The following is a 26,910-nucleotide window of genomic DNA, read 5'->3' as shown; positions in this document are numbered from 1 at the left end:
TGATTTCCCTGGGCTTTTATTTCTTAAATAAACTCCATTTTTGTACCACCTGGCGAGTCTGCGTTTGGTTCCCTCTGTAATCCCTGACGAATATGAATAAAATAAATATAAAGTAAACATATGAATCTTGCAAAATCAGACATTTGTCTAACCGATCTTAGAATAGTGTGTTTAACTAGCTGAGTTCTTCTTACTTCTATTGTTACACTTGCAGACGGTCTGGTAATAAAAGTGGGTTTAGTACAATGGAATAAGGTTTGTCACTGCTGGTTTTTAACTCTTATTGTATTATTATATATGTTATATTGTCTACTACATTACTGTAGCGGCTATTTGCTGTTAGTTAGCGTTATTGCTTTAAATCCCAGTTGAAAACAACAACTTGTGAATATCATTGGTGTGTGTGTGTGTGTGTGTGTGTGTGTGTGTGTGTGTGTGTGTGTGTGTGTGTGTGTGTGTGTGTGTGTGTGTGTGTGTGTGTGTGCGTGTGTGCATGCGTGGACTTGCATACAGTGGCTATACAGGAACTATCTTCAACAGAGGTGTTGAAACGTTTCCCTGTGATCACCCCCCCCCCCCCCCCAACACACACACACACACTCACACACTCACAAAACAGTCTGTCAGCCTGCAAACGGCGGCACGTTTATGCTGCCGAAAGGAAAAGGGAAATGTAAATTATGATGACTTATTTAACGAGATTAGCATGGCAACAGCTCAAGTATGATTTCAAACACCCCTCCCAACCATCCCTGTTGCACAGCACATGAGCGCTCGCAAAGTGTGTGACAAACTTGCAGGCGCCCCACTCAGGGTGACGCTGCAGTTGATTTGGGAATTACAATTAGATTTATGATGTGGCCACATATGGCTGAGCTCTCTGTTTCTCTCTCTCTCTCTCTGAAATGTAGCGAGCACCGGCGCCGTGGCGCGTACACCACAGCGCAGTCAGAATGTGTGGCGTTACCTCACACACACACAGACACACACACAGAAAATGGAACAATAGGCCACATTTACTGTAATGGGCCACCAAAATATAAAGACCAAATGGAATACCTCAACTTTGGAAACAGAAAGCCTTGTGTTGGAAATTATTAAAGCCCTGGAAAGTGAGAGCACTATTTAGAGTAATGGAAATAAAAATTCATGCAGCACTACTGCTGCTTTTGCATACTCTTCAACACACACATATACGCAAGAGTTCCCACGTACGCAAACACAATACTGAGTCCTGCAGACGCGTCCGTCCCAAGAAGAAACCCCTGAAAAGCAATGATGAAGTGACAAAATTGTAAGAAAAATCTCAAGTCTTTACTTTTTTTATTTATATGTATTTTTTTGATTGTCATTCTCACCAAGTTGTACTGACACTTTTTAGAGCCAAAGCTGGCTAATAAATACAATGAAATGTTAAAACGCACAATTGAATTTCAAATACAATACTCATCACAAAAAAAAACAAAAACAAAAACAAAACAAAACAAAAAAAATATGTGTGCGACCGGAAAACTGACAAGAGCATGAGGTTACCTATTTAAAGAGGTCGGAGGTGATGGGACCCCTTTAGGCGGCACTAGAGCTGTAGCGACAAAAAAAACATTTGTTTTAAATAAATGAAATGCTTCAGGGGAAAAATAAAATGGCAATTTACTGGAGCCCGAGGCTCCCAAAGTGTGACGTTTGACTGTTCTAATGTATCCTGTTTAAAATCAAAACATCTTCACATTAATCAATACTAAAAAAAAAAAAAAAAAAAAAAAAAAAAAAAATTAAAAAACAAAAGAAAATATAAAAACATAGAATTTATATCCAGTGCTTAAGATGTGTATGACACTAGCAGAAATGTCTATGCACGAGGCTTTTTTTTTGTTTTTTTCCTGTAATGTAAGCCAAAAGAGAGTAAAAAGTTTTGTCCCAGCTTGTGAAGCTCTTCCAAGTTATATATATAAAAAAAAAGAAAAGAAAAAAAAAAAAGAAAGAAACTTCCAGATATGGTCATGAAGAGAGCTTTGCAGCACTGAAGCAGCTCAACAAAAAGAAAACCAGAGAAGGTCACAGGTTTTGGAAAATGGAACGATAAGATTAAAATTAACAGGAAATGCAGTGGATTTAAAAAAAAAAAAAAAAAAAAAAAAAGGAGAAAGTTTTCTTAAACAGCTTGACCACAGAGCTGCATTAAGGCGAAAACGGGAACATCTCGCTTCAGACTGTGGAAAAACCGGCTGACATGCTGATCCAGAAAAATGCAATTCTCTCTCCAAGCTTCTCTTAGTGATTTACTCTTCAAAATATGCTTCCAGTCTAGTAAAGGCTGCTCATTAGAAAATAAAAACTTTTTCTATGTATCAATCAATCAATTATAGGTTGTTTTTTTTTTAACAACGTGATGCAACAATTAGTCCCACGTTAAGGTCATCCTGCTTAATTCTTCTTATATGTGAGTTTAAGGGACTCAGGAAATCCTAAAGTGAGGATGAATTTGAAAAAAAAAAAAAAAGACACATTTTGAATTTAAAGGGACAGATGCTGTTGCTGCATTTATTGTCAAATGTGTTTGGCCTCAAGGAACTATGGGCAATGTGGTTAAACCAAAGCAACGACACAGTGGAATAAGGAAGAGGCGCCTTCACTGCTGCTCTTTTAATTATGTCTGTGAACCAGAGTGGGGGGGGGGGGGGGGGGGGGGGGGGGGGGGGGGGGGTTGAAGAGCGACGTGAAGTGTGTGTGTGATGAAAACACATCCTCCCTGAGCTCTGCCTGCGACCGGGCCGGGGAGGGCAGCCAGCAGGAGCAAGAACCCATCTCATCAGATAAAACAAGCTGATCGTGTAAGACTTTTTTGCAGCATTGAGAAATTAAGACTACAACATCCCGAGTGAATGTGAATGTTTGGCACATTTGAAGAAAATCTGTACAATATATGGGTACATAATAATAATAATAATAATAATAATAATAATAATAATAATAATAATAGGGAATCTGCTCCCTTTATTTAGTTGACAGTCTGAAAAGTCCTACCACTCTTTATATCTGAAACAAACAAACGAAACAAAAACAAAAACAAACAAAAACACATTCACAAGCTGGCACATCATACCTGAGCTGGGATCTTTTTAAAAAAAAAAAGAAGAAGAAAAAAAACCCAAACTAACAGTAATGTAATGTAAGCAGTTTTTCAGGGGGGAAAAAGGGGTGTAGCACTGGTTTTTTTTTTTTTTGTAAGAAAACAAAAGTAAGACTATAAGATTACAAGAGCTAGGATTTATATTAAAAACTTTCCAAATTTCAAGTTCCGACAGTCCAGAGTTTGTACAGGCAGTGACCTGTCAGAAAAAAAGTCTATAGAACAAAAAAAAATTAAAAGGCAGCCCCCCCCCCCAAAAAAAAAGAAAAACACAAAAAGTAAATACATATTAATAAAAACTAAATCACTCCTTAAACATTTAAGACCAAATAGCTGTTGAAGACCAATTCCTAATGCTTCAAAACCCATGCATGCTCTTTACAAACCACACAGCAATGTGTTCGTCGCTCATTTGTTCTTCGTCTCTCTCCGTCTCTCACTCCTCCAACTCGTAGTCGCTCCGGTTAAGATTGTCAAAGTGAAGGAAACTGAAGTTTTGTCCTCAGCTGGATGTGAATGATTGTTCCGGGTGGGTTTTATTGTCGGTGGCTCACCTCTCCCCCACTCCCGTTCGCCCCTTTTTCTTCAAACGGGCGTTTTTTTTTCCCCGACTCTCTGAGCGTGGCCGCTGTTTTCAGGATCCCGCGAGGGCGCGCCCGGTGCACGACGCAACATGTCCTGAGAGCGCGCCCGGTGGCCTCTGTAATAAACTGTGTGTGTGTTTTTTTTTAAGAAGTGTGTCCGAGGGTAACGGCAGTCGCCTTCTTCGTGCTCTTTGTACACCTGACACCCCGGGCGCGCTCAGTTGGCACTGACGGCCTCCCGCGTCTCGTGGTCGCTGCTATAGTCTGACTTGGGCTCGTCCTCAAAGTCCTCGTACATGTCCATGTCGTCGTCGCCGTTGGCCGGGTCGCTGGGGAGGTCCAGGCCTCCGACCCCGCCGCCGTTGCTCCCGCCGCCACCGCCGGGTTCGGACTTCACCCCGTACGTGCTCTGGATGACGGGGATGGCGGGCTCGGGGCTGGCGGAGTTGCTGGAGCAGTCCGAGGTCATGTGAGGCGACGGCGTGGCCGTGCTGGCCATGGTTATGCCGGGGTAAACGCCGACTCCTCCCGGGCTGTTACCCAGAGAGATGGGTGGCTGAGGCCTGAGGAACAAGACAAGAGGGGAATGAATAATTATCCAGAACAAACACTTATTCTACAGATCAAAAGAACGGAGATTTGATGAGTAAAAAGCATAAAGACGACACAAATAATCCAGGTTGAGATTTACGTTCACACGCTTTGAACCCTGCTGCTCAAACAATAACACTGTTAGTTTATGGACTTTTATGGGTTAACGAGCTTGATGCCGCCAATACAGGTGATGCGTTCAGGTGCATCACGTAACTCCGACTATTTTTTTTTTTAATTTGGTGTTTGCCGCTTATATTCAAGTACGCACAATACTCCGGAAATTACGGTACTCAAATAATCTCTCAACTCAGTTTCATCAGCTGAGTCGTTTCCCATCCTTTTTCTTTTTTTTTTCTTTTTTTACACAAAATATTATTTCTGATCAACCACATTTAATTTTGCATCGTTTTCAACAACATCGTCATAACTGAAGACGAGTTCTATGATTTCATTGGTGTGGAATTCATGAGCTCACAATACCATGAGCTCAAAATCTTTCATTTCAGCTTAACCCCTAAAATTTTGTGAACTGATAAAAGCTACGAGATTTGAGGTTTGATGTAAAACAGTAGCATGTAAAATACAGCAAGACGGTAAAGGCTGACAAATACACTGAGCAATGAGGGTCATAGCAATCTGTTAGCATCGGAAGAAGCTATCTGGTTTACACACGTTTGGAATTCAAATGTAAAAATGTGCATTGCTCATAGAAATTATTTCCAACCAAGAGAAGATTAAAAATCCAGTAACATTAGGTCAAAGTGCGTTATCGTCCAGGAGAGATGACATATTTTGAAGTCACTTAAGGCCCGCTTACACATTTTCAAGTGCAGATGGAGAAGTTATGTGACATTTCGAGGGTCTGTTTGCACGATGAAGCTGCTCGGAGCCAATAAAAATGTGTCATTTATGATTCTGAAAAAAAAAAAAAAAAAAGTGCAAATCTTCTGTCATTGAAAGCTTCTCAGCCTTTTCCTCAGCTGGCTCACCACGACATTCATGAACACATTTTGCAGCGACATATTTTCTTTGTTGTGCTCCTTCTCAGATCTTGCAAGGTTTTCTGAAGCTTCTCTTTCCAGCAGATTGTTCCCTGAGACAAATGTAATCATAATCATCATTTATGTACTCGTGTTAGTATGTAAGGTTATTTTCAGCTGTTCGCCAGCAAAACGCAGGGAAACTGAAAGTGCTATATGTTTTCAACAGGATCTTAGTAAATTAGACCCTTACTGTGATCAATCTACTGCAAATCAGAAATCTGTTTGCACTTCAGGTCTGCCTTGTATTTGTTGAATACATTAGACTGAAAGTATCGCTCAAAGTCTAAGGAGGCAAATTGGCTGTATGGCAATGTATTTTCAAAAAGAATATAAGACACATAAGTATAACAAAGCTTCACATTAGGAGAGGGACAGAAAGTCTCCCGATCAGACGCTGATTCATCTGAACAGAACATTACTTGTGAATCCACTTAAGTTAAGCGGCTTCTCATCTGGTGGAGCAAGTCGGAACACGGCGCTCTGCCTGCCGGCTCCCAGCATCGGCTAAATAACCTGCTAAAATATAGATGGAATGAGGGTAAACGCACATCACTCAAACGGGCCCTCTGGCTCCTCGACTCAACCGCATAAAGCAGGAAAATTACCGTCACCTTTTTCACCTAACAGTTTTCCCTCCTCTGTCTCCTCAAACAATTACTGCTGCACGCTCCCAAAGACTCCTCCTCGAGTTAGAGGCTTTAAAGCACCACCCGTTTTAGTTAAATGGAAAGTGCCAGACGCTGCTTGTGTACTGGCTCCCTGCTCAGTAGCTGTGTGTTTTCGCTTTAATTGAAAGTCCAGGCCTGGAGAATCGAAGCTTTTTATTATTTCTTTTTCTTTTTGCATTGACTTGACCACACACAGTAAATGTGGCATTCAGCCTGTGACGTCCGCCTCGCGCTCGTCGTTCCCTCTCAAACATCTGCTTACATTTCATATTCCACCATGTCTGTCTGTGTCCAATTTCTCTGCCCGCAAGCGCCCGGCATTGTCCTAATTTAATAAATGACAAGCTATTAAAAATCGCTCCTATTCAAAGCTGTGGCCTCTGGTAAATCCATCTCCAACATAGGCCACTGCGATGGCTTTAAACACATCCAGGGCTGGTTCCTATTAAGACAATGCCACTGTTTTTTTTTTTCCCCCTTGCTGCACAGACTACACTCAGAAAATATAACGCTCCTCAGCCGATGGTTAAAGGATTTTGCAGATAGAACCACAGACGATTCCAAAGCTTTCATGAAGGATCCACAAACCCTGACGGTCATTCCACAAACCTCCAGCAAATGGATGCAGTTATGAATCTTTCTTCTCTATTTATGCTGAAACACATTGAGGATAAGGACCTCACATGAAGTGCAAAGTTGCCAATGATATATTTGAATGAAACACACTCCAAACTATCTCTCAAAACAAAAGAAAGACACTTGTGTGGAATACATATGGTTGTTTCATATTCTAGCCAAGTATCTTTTTTGTTTTTTTGTGTGGGTATTTTAGCCAAGTTCCCCAGAAGGATTGCATGTTTATGTAAAAGATAACTGAATTGAAGTATCATAGCTGCTTGAGCAGCACACAAAGCATTTCTCTGTGATCCGAGGCTTATGATGACTGCCCGGGGCTTGTATCTGTCAATGCACCATGAGGCCCAAAGAAATGTCCAAAACAAAAAATAATTCCAGTGAATATTGTACATAATGCAAACATGGTACCCATTTTCATGAAAAACACACACCATTATTATATTATGTCACTGACCGAAGGAATCTTCACCCGTGAAGGAGTCATGAGACGCGGTACAGCGTGTGACAGTACAACTTCAGCGCCATTGAACCGGTTCGATGTAGAAAGCCGAGAAATACTGACCCCACGAAGAACTGCCTCATCTCCTGACGTCTTGAGCGCATCATCTGCTTGTACTCGCCGATGCGAAGCTTCTTGCCGTCGATGATGCACGTCCTCTTGGGCCGCGGCTTGTACTTGTAGTTGGGGTATTTCTCCAGGTGGATCTTGCTCAGGCGGGCCTGCTCCTCGTAGTATGGCTGCTTCTCCTGGTTGGTCATGGCTTTCCAGCGAGAGCCTGCAGGGAAAACGCAGCACGACTTGTTGAGTCTTCAATAGATCAATAAAGCACCATGACTGACTTGGTGAGAGACAAATATTTTAGTAGCTATGCAATTTAGCTTTAGGGAGTTCAAAAGTCGCTAGCGTGCATTCAAACCTCACGCAAAATACCCAAATGTTATAGCCTAATGGTATTTACATACTCTATAGGTAGGTAGGTACATTGACCATAATAAAAACCAAAATAACCAACTAAACTATTCATCAATTTTGACATATTTATTGAAAGCCGAGCTTGAACTTTTATTCACTCCCCTATGAAATAATATAAATAAGATTGCTGCTACATTCTATGGTTGTGCCATTGTGAAGAAATATACACCGAGTGAATAAAATACTTTCAACATCTGGCAGGTCTTTAAAATTCCTTTTTTGTTTGGTTGTCTTTTACTGCACCTATTAAAAGTCGGTGGCACACTTGTGTATTTCTTCTCTGATTAGACGAGGGAATTCAGTAGCAAACAACTCTATTTCCCTACTTTTGAACTTTTCCAGATATGGTAAGCAGTGTAAGAGGTATGGCTATGAGAAGTAGACACGCCAGAAGAAGAATGAAACAGTCATTCTTTAACAACAATTGTTCAAATATCTAACCTCTCGAGGTGAGAATAGCCTGACGAGCCAACTTGGACATGTAGGAGGTCATTTGACAAGAGTCAACTGTATGATGGAGGCGTTGGATGTCGTGGTGTGAATGAACACCAGAGAGCTTTCAGCTCAGGAAGCTGTTTAAAGTGGACTTCTCTCTCTCTCTCTCTCTCTTTCTCTCTCTCTCTCTCTCTCTCTCTCTCTCTGAGAGAATGATTCATTGTGTACTTCTTGTCTTCCATGGTAAGAGGACCCTCTGAACAAGTGGACGGGGCCATTACATCTGGAACGCAGCACATCTGCGAGGCACTTTGATTACACGCACACTGCCTCGCTCCTCTGTTTACCGAGGTTTATCACAAACTCTGCTTCTGCTTTCTTCCGACACAGGAAACAGGGATGAGTTTTTTCTTTTTAAAGCCTGCCACCCACTCCCCGAGGTCCAGCTGTGTTATTCTGTTGGAGGGACGTGCATTGTACACATACAGGCATCGACACGTACACAAGTTTGGTTTTTTTTGTTTCTCGCCTCAGTCGAAGCTTAGTAGAGAAGTTTCCAGTGAGCTGAATCTTACAAATCACATTCAACCTTAAATTTCATGTCAAATCAAATAATAACTCCTGTAATGGATCATTAAAAAATCAGACCTTTAATACATCAGTTGAAAGTAATGTTTTTGGCAAAGACATAATTAGATTCCTGGAGCCAAAACATTCATGCTATAAATTCAGGAAGCAGTTTGCTGCACACAAAACACCCATTTATACCAAGTTCCTTCGATGGTCCAAGTCAAAAAACACAGGCGCATGTAAGAAAAAGCAATTTGTTCACGATACTCGGGGAGGAGCATTTACATTCAGGGACCCTCCGGCTCGCTCGAACGCTGCGGCGGACAGTGGAGGTCTCACCAACGCTCCGCGAACAACCGTTACGCTCAGCACCGTGTGAATGGATATCTGTGTGGAGGAGGTCAGAATCCACACAAATTTTAACTGAATGCATCCATCACACTAGTCAGGCTGACACAGAGGAGCTCTGTGTGCTCACCGTTCTGGGGTGAAACGCACACTAGTCCCTCTTATAGTCAGTAAGGAACTCTGTGAACTGGCCGACACGGTGGCAGGTTAACCTCACGAGACAAGGGGGGGAATTTAACAAACCTACTCTAACAGTGGAGGGATGGGACATGCTTGTTTCCTTATAGTTGTACCCTGATGTTTTTTTTTGTTTTTTTTATTCACTCCCCATTTTAGAATTGACGATCTATATCAGAGGTGTCAAACATAAGGTTTACAACCAAATTCAACTTCAAGGCCATGCTGGCAGGATGAAAAGTTGGTCAAAACACCCATAATGCAACAGCTACAGAGGTTCTTTTTGACAATTCACTGTATTTTGCACCAGAAGGTTTCATTAAAACTGGCGAGTTTGTCGTAGGTTTTAGTTGTAACTGTTTTATAAAAATATAAACCTTGTTATCACATATACTCACACATATGCCACAGCAAAGAAAACATTTAAAGCTTTAATTTAGGGGTTTTTATGAGACTATTTTACCGGTCCAGCCCACTCAAAATGAAACTGGCCTGTATCTCTGGAGGTGTTTCACAGGAGGTGATTTATATCATTGAATAGTGGTTTGTGGCTTTAATAGAGAGTATGTTTATTATGTATAATTTCAGGAAACTCACTCCCTTGATATTTTAAAATAGACCCTGTGGAAGTGTGTCATATTAAAGAAAAGTGATCTCCAGTTGGAAGCTACTTTTAAAAAGCTTCATCTAAAACAAGAGACAGTTTCATTTGCATTACTTTTGAGTTTTTGAAACAACCGTACAGACACACCCAGCTGGTAAAATGCACCAACAACTGGTTGATTTGTTTGCAGTTTTGTTTGATATGATTACCAAAAGAGTATTTACAGAACTAAATACCTTCTTATACCAGTTTTAATCAGTCTTTTTAATCAATCAACTTGTCCACTGACGCTATTCAATTTACTTACAGGTTTTCTTTTTCTGCAAAATGAATGAAAGCCTCTTTATTGTTTTTCAAAATATCATTGAATACTGCAAAACTCCACAAGTAATTCCCAGACGGAGACAAATCAGTGGTTCCCCCACTGAAATGACTGATGAACTGTTTGGCCCTCACAGAGGCACTCACAATGAAATACCGTGAGCTTTAAATGTTCAGGTGAACCTGTCTCGCACCAATCGGACGTTATTGTCTTACCGAGGATCTTGCTGATGTTGGAGTTGTGCATGTCGGGGAAGGTCTGCAGGATCTTCCTCCTCTCGTCTTTGGCCCACACCATGAAGGCGTTCATGGGCCTCTTGATGTGCGGCTCGCTGCTGTTCCTGCCCCGCGACTCCCTGTACACTCGTGCCTCCTGGATGTTGTTCGCTGTGTGTTGAGGAAGAAAGAAAAAAAAAAGAAAAGAAAAGAAAAAGACATTCTTCAGTCAAAATTATTGACACAATCTACATTTGTGCTTTCACGGTTGAGATGCAGCAGACAGCAATGACAAGGATGAATGTTGTTTGCATCCTGGTGAGGCCCCTATTCTGCCTTCTTGGAAGAGGATGTATAAGAAAAGTATAACAAAAGTTCGGTGGGGTCTGTGCTGGGATGCCCTCCACATCCTGACACAAACATACTATAGTCGGTTTGCTTCCGCCTGATATTATCTCAGTGCCTGGGCTCCTGTGTTTACTCCTCGGACTCTAAACTAAACCACGACGAGCCCTCCTCAGCTCCTCGACGCCTGTAAACAGTAGTGCTTTATGAGAAACAGGTGGGTCGAGGGGGGGGGGGGGAAACCCCGACGTGAACACCCAGCCAAGACTGCATTCAAAGGAAGTGATAATGTCAGTACTTTTCATGCAACAATATCTTCAAACTGCGCTGAATACAGAGTACATGAAAGCCAAGTCTTGTCATCAATTAAAGCACACATAATAGAGTACTTCAATTCGAAAGTCCTCTTGCACCAGGATAACTTGCTGGCTGTCTTCGCCTTTTTTGTTGTGCATACTTGAACCGGGTGTCACAAACATCACTTGTTGGGAAAAAAAATTTTAAAAAAGAAGAAAAAAAAAGAATGGAGGATTGAGCCTCTCGTCGTGTGCTTGCAGAAAGAATGACATTTAAAAATTTCAAGAGTTTAAGATGTTGACATTAAGCACCTTGTTTAGCTATTTAGGGCGTCCTTGACCGCTGCTTCCCCAGAGCACAATAAATATTTGTGTTTTCAGAACGAAACATGAATACCTGAGTGTTCGAGCTCCTTTCTGGCAGAAGTGATCATTGTGGAGCCAACGAGACGCCCAAAAGCAAAGTCTCTTCAACATGTGGCCTGCTGAGCTCCATGTCACGGGAATCATATTGCAAGAACAGGATGTGACTGACGCACTCCGAAAGCACTTTCTTTTCTCGTCCTCCTCGCCTTATCTTTTATTCTATTGTGCTGCTGTTTTGAATTTCCGGTTTTATAAAAAAAAAACTACCACCACGAGAAATGAAGGTTCCGAATGTCAGAGTAGTGGGTGAAGCTGAACACGATCACCGAAAGCAGGAGGAAGTGTCAGGAAATGTGCAGCCATGCCACAGAGGTGCTCACCATCCAGATCTTCTGGTCTCGTCAGGTCAATGACTCGATGGACCATCTTTCCAGCCTCCTCTCCGAGCTTCCCCAGGTGCTGGCTCAGTGTCTCGTAGTGCAGCCGCTCCTGCAGGAAAAGTTCATATGTCACCGGAGCTGATAACACAATACAGTACTGGGAATCAAAAGACAGCAATATATGACACATTTTGAGGAAATGCAAAAGTCTTATTGCATTTCAGCTTTCTTCATGAGATTTCTCTATTTTCTCCAAATGTATCATCCATCCATGTTCAATCCTCGATTATTAAGCTTCAGGCTGCAGAGAGCTGAGGCCAATACCAGTTTATTCTCAGTGAAAGGCAGGGGACAGATTTATTTCTCAAAATGCAGCATAAAATACAAGCCTTCCTATTTTATTCCCTTAATGTGGCTCTTAAACACTGTTGAACCACTTGGTTGCTCGGTCAGGTTACCTTGCATCCCTTAAATTGGGTCACGAGGGAAAACTTTGTTGGTAATGAAAATAAAACTAATTGTTGGGTTGAGTTGGACGTCGGCACGATTCCTCCCAAAAAGATATTTCGCAATTCTTTCGCTTTTTTTTCATTCCGAAAGGAAATGGGCAATGATTATTACTGCAAAGAACTATTAGAAAAATCACTGAAGCTGTGTTTATCATCAGTGTTGTCTGCAGCCTCCCATCATCAGGGTACGCTCTCTGAGATTCCTCTCCACTTCTAAGACAGAAAAAAAAAAAACTTCTACGAGCAGCTCGCCTTGGGGCCTTCCAGCTAAAATTACCCCACCACGCTCCCAAACTGTGGTGGAAAACATGGAACCCTCTGCACTGCTACCACACATCCACACTCCTCTCCTCTCCGCTCCCTTCTTCTTCTTCTTCTTCTTCTTGCCCTTCCTCCCTCCTTCTGGGCTCTCCTCCTTTTTCTGGTGACAGAGGCATTTTGTTTGACGCAAAGAATGGTTGCCGGGTGAAGTCATGCCGCGGTAGCCGCTGGCAGGGTCGGTGGAACTTAGGGGCCGAAGTGTGTGTGTGTGTGTGCGTGTGCGTGTGTGTGTGTGTGTGTGTGTGTGTGTGTGTGTGTGTGTGTGTGTGTGTGTGTGTGTGTGTGTGTGTTTATAGATGGGGAGTCGGTGCGGGCCAATGTCAGCACTACAGCAGGGCTGTAATCAGGCCCACCACAGAACATGTGCCTGGGCAGTGCCATGCTCACCGCGAGAAGCAACCGCCTAACAAAGGGCTAAAGAAAAGAGAGAACGAGGGAAAGAGAGCAAGAAAGAGAGAGAGTGAGAGAGAGAGAGAGAGCGCAAGAAAGGAAGGAGAAGAAGGAGGTGGAGTGGGAATCAAGCCTGGAGACAAGAATAAGTCTTCAAGCTGGCTGAAAAAAAAAAAAAAAAATCTGTGTTGAATGACGGGTGGAGGAGAGCGGTCGCTGCTCATGACGATGCTTTTGGGCTTTTGGAAGCAGGTCCAAGCTCGGCGTTCTGTCATTAAATGTTGGACATGCTGGCTGTCAGATGTCCTTTACTGCAGCGGTTTTCAAAAGTGAAGGGAGTACCTTCCCTGTGGGGAGCTTTAGGAACGGCCCAGCAACAAGGAGAATGAACTAGAAAAAAAAAACTGCAACCTCGGCCAACGTCAGATGTCATTGTTTCCCGTATCTGCAATCTCTCAACAGAGGAAGTATGATGACATCTACTTCAAATTTTAATTATTGAATTAAAAAAAAAAAAAAAAAAAAAAAAAAAAGGCAAGATTGCATCATTAAAACCTACATTATTGCTGATGCTCATGATGGGTGTGACATCAACTCCAGGACCATTCTGTTTGTTGTGCGGGCTGTTCGGATCAACAAAGTGTTTCTTATATTATTTTCTTTTCCAGTGAAAACGGGTTTACGTTTACATGACAACGGTGCACGGAGACACTAAAAACACATGTTTTTGAGCTTGGCTGCCAAGGAGGAACTCTTTGAAAGTTCTTCAACTCCGTCATTGTGTAAACGGGCGAAAACGTAACTTTCTGGAAATGTTCTGCACGTGTGTGTACATAGACAATAACAACAATGTTTTCCTCCAGAGTGGCATGACTCCCAGTCCTTAATCTTCTGGGACTTGGTGGTTTTATAGTTGAGAATCACCGTAACAGCAATTGTTGTCTGTCCATACAAATTTCCGTGTGCTCCTACTGTTAATGTTTATCGCATATTGTTCTCTGCTGCATGTGTGTGGTTTCATTATAATAACTACCAACAGCACCCACTAGTGGCCCAATGTGAAAACGACATTGTTTTTGGTGTTTCTGCCGTTGCAGTGTAAACGGACATCGTTTTCAGAAAGTTGCCATGTCAAGTGAAATGAGAACGCAAAAACGACGGGGTGTGATGCAAAGAAAAACTCCACGCTACAGTGCATCACTTCCAAACAACCTCCGCTGTACGAACGTTCTCGTTTCATGGGAGGAGACCAAATGGAAAAGAAATGCAGCAAGCTAGGGTTTTGGAAAATGGACTGGGACGGCATCAATAGGGGGGGAATGATCCAAACTACAGATTAACAGCAGACCTGGGTTAAAAACTTGCAAATATTCCCTGCGGTTGGTCTACTTTTGGTCTCCTTGAATAGTTTTTGTGGTGAATGCAATAAGGAGCTGTCTTTCCTTTGTTTAGTCAAGATTGAAATAGGTTTTGGGCCGGGAGCCTGCTGGTTTTCAACTGGACCGCTGCCGCCTGGAGCAGCATTATAGATGTTGCGCTCCATCATTGGGGCTTTGCAATAAAAAAAAAAAAAAAAAAGTGGAAAAGAGGAGTGAAACATTCACTTTGAAACTTTAATCTGTACAGGCAAGTACCCCAGGAACAAATGTGTGCTGCCACGGCTTTTTTAACACACTGCTGCTTCCACCGCTCGGGGAATATGTTGCCGCTGATTGTATATTTCTAAATTTAAGAGACACCCGACTCTTTTTGTTCTGCTTGGTCTCTCCCCTCCTTGGCGTTTGCGTCTCTCCACTGTTGCTAGGGTAACCCCCCCAAACATAGCTTTTTATTCTTTAAAAAAAAAAAAAAAGAAAAATCCATACCGTATTGAGCTCATTACCACAGCTACAACTCGTCCACTGCCAGCGCGGCCTCCTTCCAGCTGACCCGCAACCGTTTACTGTCTCCTCCCGGACCAATCAAGTTTGGCAGCCATACTCAGTCGCCACCCCCCCACCCCCCCCAGCCCCCCCCCACCCCCTCCTAACCTCCTCCCACCCCCTCAATCCTGCTCCTCACCACCCTCTCAGTGGTGTTTTCTCTCTCCTCCAATTTTCTTCATCCTTCTCTCTCTTTACTTCGCCGTGTGCCGATAGAGCTGTCACTCAGCCCTATCCCCCCCCCCCCCCCCCCCTCCTTTCCACCAATCCTCCTATTCATAGCTCTCCCCCGCCCCCCACCCCTCCAGGCTCCAGCTCCATACAAGCAGACACTTAACAGTTTATTTGCAGGTGCCAGACTCAGCTTTGTAGTGCACATTATTATAATGTCCATCATTCAGGCTACAAATGCAGCAGCATTACGTCGACCTTTTAATCAGGACTCGGGAGCCGCCTGAGCAGCCGGTTTCACGAGCTCGCTTCCTACAAAGGCCGAGCTCAACATCTGAGCCAACATAAACTTCTATACAGCCGTTTCCTCCTTCCTCCCTCGTTTCCAGACACAGTCTGATACAACCGACACAAAGCGATGCTGACAAAACGTAAAGAACAGCGCAGACAAAAGGCTCGTCAGAATCGGGATGCATTAAATAAGTTACTCAGGTGTTTGGCAGTCTGGCACATGTCTGGTAAATTTATACGACATGACAGCATGCAAAAGTAAACCTGAGTGAACATTTTGAATTGTTTGGATAAGAGTTTATAGTGTGAGTAAAGGTTCTTTGCAAAATATTTTACAATAAAATACAATCTGGACTTCAAGAAAATGTGATTGTACATTGATACAAATCTGTTTTCCATATTCATTCAAAATGATTTTAAAGGTCTATAATAGTGTATCTTAGTCAATGAAGTGACAATGGAAAAGTTGACACACAGTTCAACTTTTAAAAAAAATATTAGGGACAAAAAAGAAAATGATTTGGTTTTAGTGAGTATAAAGTTTACTCATCTGTCTTCTCTATCTTCAGGGTATGAACAGCTCTGACGGCTGTGAAGCTCAGAGAATTTCTCCATTCAATCACTTTGAACCAACGTCTTTGTGAACCCTTCTTTTTCTTTTATCTTTCTACTACAAAAAGATTCAATGTGCCCAAAGTCAGGAAATGTACCAAAACAGTCTGAATGAAAGTTGGACTTTGGTCAGGTGAGGAGCTGCACTGAAAATCAAACATGTTTAATAGCTTTCGTCTGAAGTCAGTGTACGTCGTTACATTGTTCACTGGAATAACTGCTACTACATGGGCTTGGTCCTAATCTAAACTTTTATACAATTCTGCCAGGGAAATTGTTTTAAACTACTTATAATGGAGCGTCCAGTCTCTAAATCCAGTCGGAGGTTTTTTTGTTAACAGCTTCATGGAAGCAAAGCAGCATCAATTCTTAAATATGGATGAGATGCCTCTTCTTACAGTGCTTCGAATTCAGAATTGTCTGTTATGTGACAAATTATGGCATTATCCAAAAGTGAGAAAACAGATCTCGGGGCAACAAAAACTACTTGTGTTCGTTCTCCTGTGACTTGTAGATTTACCTGCACTCAGTCTGCCGTCACCCACCCAACTCCCCTCCTGTGGAAACAGGGAAAAGTAGTCCCCCATGGCTCAAGCCCGTGCGTTTTTCTACTTCGAACATAGCATGTAAAATCTTAACAACTGCATTACTTATGACTAAAAGAGTAGGATTTTTGCTTTTCCATGTTTTTGCTATATAGTGCGAGACGCGTAAATGACTCGAGTCTTTTATCATACAATGTGCACGTGGAATCACGTGCCGATCTCTCAAGAAAACTTGGCGTTTCCCTTTGAGTGGGTTTTAGAGAGTGCTTTGTGCGTAGTGTGTGCAGTCTTTTACACACGCTCACAAAAAACACGTACATGCATGCACACACCCACACAGTCGTACACAGTGGCTATTTCAGTGAGCTTTGGCAGCCACAGGCCAGCTGGAAGCAACGTAAGCGTAAGGTGATACTCAACAATGCCACTAACTGGCCAGGCCTCTCGTCTGTACACCAGCTATAATGACATTAACATGGCCAAGGCCAGTGCAGCGCCAGGACACACACACACACACACACACACACACACACACACACACACACACACCCAGGCGCACCAAAAGCCGCTCAGGATCGCTTTCAGCTCTTTGAGAAACGTCTATGTCGCCTATGTTTGCAATGACTGCTGCAGGACAAAAATACACAAACAGAAAGCGAAATAAACACAAACACGTCACCGTGACTCCCTGAGGGTCGAATCAGCGCCGGTCAAAAAATAGCGCCGCGTTCGGCGTTACTCTCGGACACCATTTAGAGAAGTTGCGTCATTCCCTCCGACGAAAAGTGTCATAAAAATCAAAAAAAAAAAAAGCCCGACGCGGGCAGAGGCTCAAGGTTTCAAAAGGGGAGGATTTGAGTAACAAATTTACTTGACGAACAGAAAACAACGTAGAAATCCAAGGTAAAGAAAAGGAGTCGGCCCCGTCGCCACGCCGAGGTGGAACGGGTGAGTCACCCTCTCAGTATCCAGCAAGTTCCATCCATGAATTGTTTAAGACAGAGCAAAGCCTTTGAGCACTTTGAGAAAAAAATATAAAAAATACACACACACACACACACACACACACAAAAAACCTTTCTCCATCCCAATGAAAAAAAAATGATTTATTTAAAGCTGAGAGAAAGAGTCTTTGAGCTGCTGTTGTTAGGTAACAAATAACAAACTGACAACAAACAGCGAGGCCTGCTGCCATCCTCGAACCGGAAACAATTACTTTGAGACTTTCCAAATGAGCTTTTTATTAGGAGGCATGCAGCAATAAACCAAATTACTGCATTGCTTTGGTTTTGTTCTTATAAAAGTTGGAAAATTTAGAGCTCGGGAAGTACGTAGGGTTCTCCCTGATGTACGCTCACCTTAATCCACGATCATTTCAGAGGTATGTAAGGGTGGAAATCACAAACTTATCTGAGGACGTTTTTGTTGCTCGACCTGCGGCAGACAAGTCGTATTAAATCTTAATAAACATTTTATCAGTATCGCCTTGTGTGTAATTTATATTTATGAGTTTCCGAATGTTTACCAGTATAATGACTTAAGAAAGAAAAAAATCAAGGAAAAACAACAACTTGGGACTGTGGATAAGTGCAGCAGAGATCTATTTTGCCAGATTCTGGATGTTTTCTTCCGAAAGATGCAAGGCAAACAAGCCCCCCAAAAATTCAAAACAGCCTATCCTTGGAGTGCACCAATCATGACCTACTTGGGGGTGGTGGGTTCAAAGTCTCCACCCCTAAAATATTCATGAGCTCCTCTCCTCCGCCTCCTCATCCTCATGAGCAGCATGGGATCAATTGCGCAGGAGAGCCGGTCTAATCATGTTCCCCATTTTAACTGAATGTCTGATCCTTAGAATCTGTGACTGCCTGATCAGACTGATTGAAGATGTTTTGGAATACGGATTTCCCCATGGATATGAGAGCTCGGTACAAAGGCCCTGTCTCCTTCAGCCCAAGGGGAGATGAGATGAACTGGGGGGGAGAGAGAGGTGTGTGTGAGTGGAGGAGATGGAGGGAGGCAGAGAAAGGGCCCTTTAATTGGGCTAAAACCCTGAGGCTGGGACCCCCCCACCCCCCTCCAGGGCAAGTGGAGAGCTGGACTCCCTAACACACACACACACACACACACACACACACACACACACACACACACACACACACACACACACACACACACACACACACACACACACACACACACGCACACACACTACACTAATGTTAATATCATCTCTTCCGCAAAAAAACACCCACTCAGTCAAGACAGGCGCACATGAGCGAGCGCACACACTAACACGCCAAAAACCATCACTTGTCATTGGCCCAGCTGCTCCCTCTTCAAAGCCGTTGGCTTCTGGGTGGCCGTGGAGAGGAGAGGAGCAAAGAGAAGTTCTCAAGAGCTGCAGTTTGAGCCAAACGACACCAAATATCGGCGGCGAATACGCTACAGATTTGCGCGCTGTGGCCGAGTTGGAACCTTGAACAGTCAGCCAATGAAACGCTGGAGAAAATGTTACACTCAAGTGAAGATTTAATAGAGCCACAGAGGTGTAGTCACACATCGGTGGAAATAATGAGTCTGGACCCTAACTTATTTGGAAAAAACAGTGATGGTGGATACCGCGCCATGAAAAAAAAAAAGAAAAAAGAAAAGGTTCTGGATAAATGCTCCTGATTATTGTCCATTCCCCCAACAATGACATAAAGTTTCTGCTCTTTTGTTCATGTGTTTGTAGGTTTCTCACAGAGACCGATTGTTTCCCTTCTCCTTGACATTATTTCTCACACTTAATGTATTTGGCAAGGGGAGATATCGAGGAGTAAAATAAAAAATCGCGCTAATCCAGAAAACATGTAGAAAGAACGAGCTGAAGACGAGATGACACTTATTTGGGAAAGATCTGAAAGAGAAAGTCATTATCAATTTCTAATCTTAGAATCGAGATCAAGAAAAATAAAAGTGTTTTTTTTAATATTTTTTTTTTATGTTTTAGCAGCTTATTCATCCTATTTACGTATTCAGTGCATATCCACTTGGGAAACCTTGGAAAACTGGAGGGAGACCATGTGATTCTTATAATCCAGCAGCAGCATTGTGCACACGTGTGCTTTTATATGATGACAAATGTGCTTCTCTCTGACCTTGTTGCCGTTGTTGAGGGTCATGCTGCTCAGGGCCGACAGCTTGGCCTCCAGACTCTGGTGGCCCGGCTGCTGCTGCTGCTGCTGTTGGTGTTGGTGGTGGAGCTGCTCCCTCTGGATCTGCTCCCTCATGCTCCTGGCCTCCTGGATGGCCTTCATCACGGCGTCCTGGTCCCCAAACAGTGCCGTGGAGTTGAGGCTGGACAGGATGTCTGCGCATAAGTACAATTGCACACCTGAATAGAAACACTTGTTAAAGTACATACGAACAGTAAAACAAATCCCTGAGTAAAGTAAATTAATTGTTTTTAATGAGCTATTTCCACTTTAAGTAGACACTTACTTACAAGACATAATGTGATTTTTTTTATTTAAAATGTTTAAGGCAACCTTGTCAAAAGCAATCTCAAGTTGAAGAAGCTCACTCATTTTCTCTGTGCTCAGGATATTTATTGAATTATTGTTGAACCTGTACTCTAAAATTTAAAAAAAGGGAGTTGAGGAGCTCAGTTTTTGTGCCTCTGAGTTATTTTCTCTTCGTTCACAAATACAACTGAGCAACAGAAACAAAGCAAACAAGTGGTAAAACCCAGAAACTTGCAAAGTGCGTGTACAAATTCCTCTTAAATAACACTTAAGCAGTCGTATAAAAGCGGGATTTCCATTCTCCTATCAAGTCCAAATGTTGCTTAAAGTTGTTTTCCAGTCCACTTGTATCTAAACACAACTCCTCCTCCTCCTCCTCCTCTCCCCTTGTTTATGTGCTTCACACTTTTGAAGCCGATGCACATTTGAAGAATAAGGAGAGAGAGAGAAAAAAATAAATAAAAGGATGCAAAGTTTCCGTCGCCCTCCTCGTTTAATTAGCAGACAAGTAGGAAGCTCTGTATGCTTGGGTGGCCGTTAAAATGGGCAAAAAATAACACAAGCGTCGCGTCCTCAAAGCCACTCCAGAGGAGCTGGTGAAATTGTTTTCTGGGGGGATATAATGAGAGGGTTTAGATTGGCCTTAATAACAGATAGCAGAGGTAGGGGCATAAAAGGTCTAGCGCGGGCAGACAATGATGTGAGGAAGCTCTTAAAAACCAAATAACGTGTGCTGGGTTTCACTGCTTCCGCTGCCAGGGTTTTCATTGGGGCTAAATACAGGGCTTTGGACTGCTGTAAAACACACACACACACACACACACACACACACACACACACACACACACACACACAAATAAACAAAACACACACAGGTCTCCCGGTGAGGTTGAGGTGTCTGCAGTTCATCAGGCGCATGCGACGCCGCTCGGTTTTGTCTGTGGGTGGTGAGGCGGAGGGAGGCGTTTGGGTGGGAGATGTTTTTGTTTTTCCGGCCGAGGCGAAGGCAGCGCTTCACTCTGGGTGGATGTACGGTACACATGTGAACAATAATGCGGTGTATTAAAGTACAGGAGAGAGGGTGCGAGCGCAGACAGCGTCAGTGTCCTCCCCGCCGCCGTTTCAACCCTGTGATTGTCGACGGCAACGCCAGTGCTCACGTACTTCTCCCTGACAGAGTGGACTGGGTGGCAGTGGGGTTGAAACGCGCGCGTGTGTGTGTGTGTGTGTGTGTTTGTTATTTACCCAGAGAGGTGTTCCTGCCCATGGCGGGGATGGGACTGGGGATGCGGCCTTTGTTCATGCCCGTCGGGCTGGTCTTGTTTCCGGGGAACAGACTCTGTGTCGGGGACGTGGGCGAGCGGAGGGGCTCGGCGGTCTTCGGTCTGGCTGAGAGGTTGAGCGGCTGTGTGGATCCTTCCTCCTGTTGGCGGGGCAGACACAGCAGAGCTCGAGTGACGACTTTTGAATGGAGCCAGGCACTATTAGAACTTTGTGCCTGTAGCTCAATATGACATCAGCCAAATTGAAGCAGACCACAAACTGCTGATGTTGAGTTTTGCCTGCATGTGGCGGGATTACACACAAAATACACACTTCAGTGCAAATACAGACGCGATCAAAGCAGAGATGACTTCTTAACTTAGGCTGAAGTCTTGAAAACTACAGCACTTCAAAACTCTTTGCACCGCAAGAGGTCCCACTGATTGATTCTATTTAATAGGAAAGATCAAACGAATCCAAACGTTTCAGTTGGTATTTTGCCCTAAACTCTTCTCCTAGTCATAAAATAATGGAGTCCTAAAAGTCAAAGTATATATTAATCAGCATGTCCAGACACCATCTTCAGGAGGACATTATTATTCAGGAATCGACTCACGTGAAAGAAAAGACAATATGAGAAGATCAACACTGACGTTTATGAATCTCTGTTTTAGCGTTGGATATTCTCTCAACGCAACTCTGTGCTCTCATTTCTCACGTGTGTGACCAAGGATTTAAGGTTGAGATGCTTTTTAAAAGACCTATTTAACACTTTTCCTTGAGCCAGTGATAAAAAAAACAGCTGTATTGACGCTTGATGCAGATGTGCTGGTATCAAGTCAGAGGCTGAGCTGCATGTCGGTGATGTCTCATCACTGACTCAGTTATAAGAGCTGAAAACACACACAAGGCTATTTGTGTATTAAAAGGAATGCGAAACAAAAGTCTGCGTTCTTGTGTCATTTCATAGATAAACATCAATACCACCTGCTTTGTGGCACATGAATCTTTTCATATTGGATCAAAAACTCTAAGTCGGTGGTTTGTTTTTCAGGATGACTGCGTGTTTACAGGAAAGTATTAATAAAACATGTGTATTGCACATCTAATAAAGATTACAATGCTTAAACCACAATTATTTATTTTGTTATTACACAATATATTTTGTTCTAATAAGTCCCCAAATCAAAATAGTTTCTTCCTTTTTGTAACATTAATAGCTTGGCTGGGATGAAAATATTGTTCACAAGTTTCATCAAAAACAAAAGTGAGGCATTTTTCCAAAATATGACTGCATAAAGAAGTCATTATAGTGTATTTTTTGGGGGGGGGGAATTCTTTCCAAAGCACCAGTCATAAAAGACAAATAAAGTTACAGCAAAATAAAATACATGGATATATCAGATTCATGAAGTGAATTTTACCCTTTAGGCTACTGAAAAGGGACCAAATGTAAGGAAATATGCATTTGGGAGATCATATGTACTGTTTATTTTCTTTTTAAAAGGTGATATATTGTGGGATGAGTAGCTGAGTGTCAGCACCAGCAATTGAATAAAAAGATCTTGGGCCAATGGATAACACTGCATGGCGACTTATTAGCACATCCCACAAATGCACATTCCTTCTAAATTCAACAATCAGGCTTCCCAATAATGAAATATTCATAGTTTAGAAACATTATCACAATGCAAAACATTTTTTTAAAGACAAATTCCTTCACTTTTTGTGCTTCGCTTCCTTTCTCACTGTGGCAGACATTCTGATGAACAAGCGTCTGTTTTATGAGGTCCTGTCGCCTCTCTACTCGGTTTCATACAGTTACGTCTTTTGTGTTCATGAAGTCAAAAACCTCTTTGTCAAATGTGGATTCAGAAAGTTGTCAGTCAAGGTACAAATACCTAAACTTTGCTTTTGCACAAAATGCTTTTGTGTGTGCGTCACGTACAGTCTCTACGTACATGTTTCACAGGCCCCAAAGTGAAATTCAGAAAAAAAGTTCTAAATCTCATGAGTGAAGGAGGAAAAAAATAATTTTAAAGAGATATTACTCACTAATTTCTCTATTACTGAAGCTTTTTTTTCATTACATCGTTTGCAAAAACTTTGTATATCGTTGTGGTAGAAGTGCTTGGTCACAATTAGCAGTGAATATATATTTTGGAGTTGTGAATATGACTTTATGGCCATTCTGAATACGACTACTGCCCACCCCTGGTTGGAAATATGAAGGTGCTCTTAGTGCTTTTACCACCCTCTGAAGTCACTCCACTGAAAGAAACAACAGGACATTTGTGGTGTGTGATTTCTCCATCGCTGATCTGCATGAGGACTGTTTGGAAACAAGAAAGGCAGGCGCCGAGAACAACAGACTCCTTCGCGTCGACACAGTCCGACTGCGTCTCTGCTGTCAGCAGCAAACGCTTCATGAACGTGGATCTCATTTAGAGTTTCAGCCGAGGAAGTGTTGAGGAGGGAAGGCGGTTGGGACGGGCATTGCGGGTTTCGTCGTGGGGAGGGATGGAGGGAGGGGGAGTCAGCCTACGGGTGGAATGCCAAAGTGAGTGAAATGGGGGTGGGAGGGGGGTGGTAGTGGTGGTGGTGATGGTGGGGGGGGGGGGGGGTGGGGGGGGGGGGGTATATGTATGTGTCTCTGTGTCTGTATGTTTGGGGGAGAGGAGGAGGAATTTGCCGTTCGGAGGGCACAGCACTACTGTTTGAGTGCGGTGGGCTCCGACGCCGGTCTATTGTGACGCCGGGTGCAGCTGTGCCACACACACACACACACACACACACACACACACACACACACACACACACACACACACACACACACACACACACACACACACACACACACACACACACACACACACACAAACACACACACACACACACACACACACACATGGCTTCCATTACCGCCTCGTCATTGAGTAAAGATGAGGCGTACGCTCTCTCCAGTGAAGGGGCCTGGGCTCCTGCCAAACAGCAGCCAGCGCCAGTGTGTGTGTGTGTGTGTGCGTGTGTGTGTGTGTGTGTGTGTGCCCACTTGCACACGCACGCGTGTGTGTGCACACGCACGTGCAAGCGGGCACACAACTTTAAAATAAGCTGTTTCTAATTGACGGTGAAGAACACAGAGTTGTGTTCAGATTGTTGTCGCAACAGCTTCCAAATTTCCAGCCTCTCACTTTTCCTTGCACACATCATTGTTATTATTATTATTATTGTGTGTTTTCCTATAGGGCACATTATGAACTCACACTTTCCTTTGTCATTAGCATGCTGTGTTACTTTATACACCACAGAGGCACTTGTTTTCCACCCGGGTCGATCCCTTACAGGGAAAGTCTTATTCCTCACTAATTTTATGAATACAGCACAATTCTTCTGGATGACTCTGTTTTATTTGCCTCTTAGTACAAGTTCAATATAATACTTGTGAGTTTATGTTTCAATTTACGGAATTACAAACGGTTTCAAAAATAGCATCTATCACAGTTATGTGTATGCATTAACAATCTTAATGAATAAATACTATTTTTTGTTTGGCTTTTAGAATTTAGGATGGAAAATTGACGACTCACAGTACATTTGGGTAGCAGGGGTCCTTACAAAGCGCCCAGCAATCAATGCTTTCCAGTTGTGTCTGTGATTGGTTTCGAGAGATCATATAGGAGAACATTGTCCAAGCATTTGTCTGGAGAAGATTGTATCCCAGCTAGAACATGAAAACTAATTTTGCTTTTTATTCTTGCGTTTTTACATCTTGGAGGACCTGGTCCGAGGCATCGGCCGGTGGCTGGGCAGCGATTCATTTATAAATTTGAGGTGATGGCCATACTATGTGCTGCGCCTGGAAGAACAATCTTCTGGACTTCATGAACACTGGTGTAAAATTTAATATAGCACTTTTCACAGACACAGCCATAGCTCGACAATTACAAAATCATATTCCGAGAGTTAAGAAAGTTTAGACAGATGTGTTTTGCTGTTATTGACTGTAGGTGTGGTGGTGAATAGATCCATAAAGGTTGGTCTAAAATAGGGTCCTGTAATGCACCATCACTCGTCAAGATCTTAGGGGTCCTCCCATCCAGGGCCCAAAAACATGCACTTGAGGCAGATGCCAGACTCTAAAATTGCCTGTAGGTGTAAATATGAGTGTGTGACTGTGTGCTGTGATGGACTGGTGATGTGAGCATGGAACACCCTGCCTTCACCGATCAGCTGGCGTGGCAGTGGTGTAGGAGATGGAGGGATGGAGCTGCGGCCTGCATTTGAAGTCAGACCTTCTGGCTGTAAAGTGATATTGACTAACAGTGCACCAATCCTTTGCCTTGAGAAATAACTAAAAAGACTAAATAATCCAATGTTGGAAAAATATTTGGATGTGTCACTTCTGGGTTTATAATCTGAAACTGAAGAACTCAAAAAAATCTTCAAGAAAACATTGATCTTTATAACAAATTTCCAGTAGTGGACACAACACGACACCCGAGCTGAGTTATCGTCATGCTAGCTCCCTCGCTGCTATCAAACTCGCCTCAAAGTCATGCTGCCAGGGTGAGGGAATAAAAACAAGCTAAAGGAGAAGCTTTTTGGACAATTCACTTTATTTTGAACCAGAAAACATCATTAAAATTGGCTTCATGTTGAGATTGTAATCTGTTTTGGTAGTAATTGTTTGGTTTTGTAAAAATATAGACATTTTCATCGCTAATGTTCTGCACAAGAACAAGAAAAACATTTGCATTTAAAGGTTATTATGGTACTATTTTATCTGTCCAGGCCACTCAAGATGACGTATGTGCCCCTGAACTTAAATGTGTTTGACGTCTCGACTTTATACTATCAATCACACATGCGTACGTCTCTCTCAGGCTTCCAGTCGACCCGTTGACCATTCGTCCACATTTCCAACAACGTGCTCACCTTGATTTGAGTGACAGGGCTGGATGCTCGCTTCTCGCCCTTGAGGGTGGAGGGGGAAAGAGGACCGGAGGAATTAGGAGCCTGCGGTAGGGGAGCCATCTTGGCTCCTGGTGAGATCTGCATGCTCGCCAGCTGGGCGGCATACAGCTGCTGCAGAAAGAGGAGAAACCAGCAAAACCGACAGGCTATTAACATCGCTCGCCAGCAGCTAGTCAGTGGCTTTCCTCTTTTATTCTCTCTCCTTTCTTCTTGTGTGTGCACACACACACACACACACACGCTCCTGTTGTGTTTTTGTAGGAGGATTCTAAGCTTGCTGCATGAGGTTTGATGGGTGTGTGCGTGTGTGTGTGTGTGTGTGTGTGCGTGTGTGTGTGTGTGAGTGTGTGTGTGTGTGTGTGTGTGTGTGTGTGTCTGTGCGTCTGGGCCAAAGACTCAGAGAACTCATATGGAAAAAAAAAAAATGTGAGTGTACAAACATGCCTGCGTTCACCTTCATCTGAGGTTGACAGGAGCATCCCACACAGATGGGAGATTTTGTTTGAGGCAGGATTTAACGGCGAGGCATTCCAAAACATTTTCATTTTAGATTATCTACAATCCATTTCAGACAGCTATTTATTTTCAATAAACCCTGGGAGCAGCTTGTAAATCCATTAACATCCAGAAATAATTTCAGACAACAGCTAAAGAAACTTTTGAACGCTTCACTTGAATCACAATTAACAAAAATTGGATGTACAATACACGAGA

At 43.0% G+C, this 26,910-nt stretch overlaps 1 protein-coding gene across 1 annotated transcript in view; it reads right to left on the bottom strand.

The window, feature by feature from the left end:
* Nucleotides 1-3,448: 3,448 nt before the first annotated feature.
* The window catches only part of LOC308135996 (transcription factor SOX-6-like), a 110,711-nt gene continuing 87,249 nt past the window's right edge, over nt 3,449-26,910 (bottom strand). Inside the window, exons 10-16 of the mRNA XM_080504180.1 lie at nt 26,158-26,307; nt 21,202-21,379; nt 19,591-19,802; nt 11,675-11,795; nt 10,300-10,470; nt 7,214-7,431; nt 3,449-4,270 (exon numbers count right to left, since the gene is read on the bottom strand). Of these exons, the coding sequence (XP_080360306.1) occupies nt 3,932-4,270; nt 7,214-7,431; nt 10,300-10,470; nt 11,675-11,795; nt 19,591-19,802; nt 21,202-21,379; nt 26,158-26,307 (1,389 nt within the window). The 3' untranslated portion in view covers nt 3,449-3,931. The remainder of the gene's footprint in view (nt 4,271-7,213; nt 7,432-10,299; nt 10,471-11,674; nt 11,796-19,590; nt 19,803-21,201; nt 21,380-26,157; nt 26,308-26,910) is intronic.

This window comes from Blennius ocellaris (genome assembly GCF_963422515.1).
Source record: "Blennius ocellaris genome assembly, chromosome: 11".
Lineage (NCBI taxonomy): Eukaryota > Metazoa > Chordata > Actinopteri > Blenniiformes > Blenniidae > Blennius > Blennius ocellaris.
The sequence above is the reverse complement of the archived record's forward strand: the minus strand, read 5'-3'. Positions and strand labels throughout refer to the sequence as shown.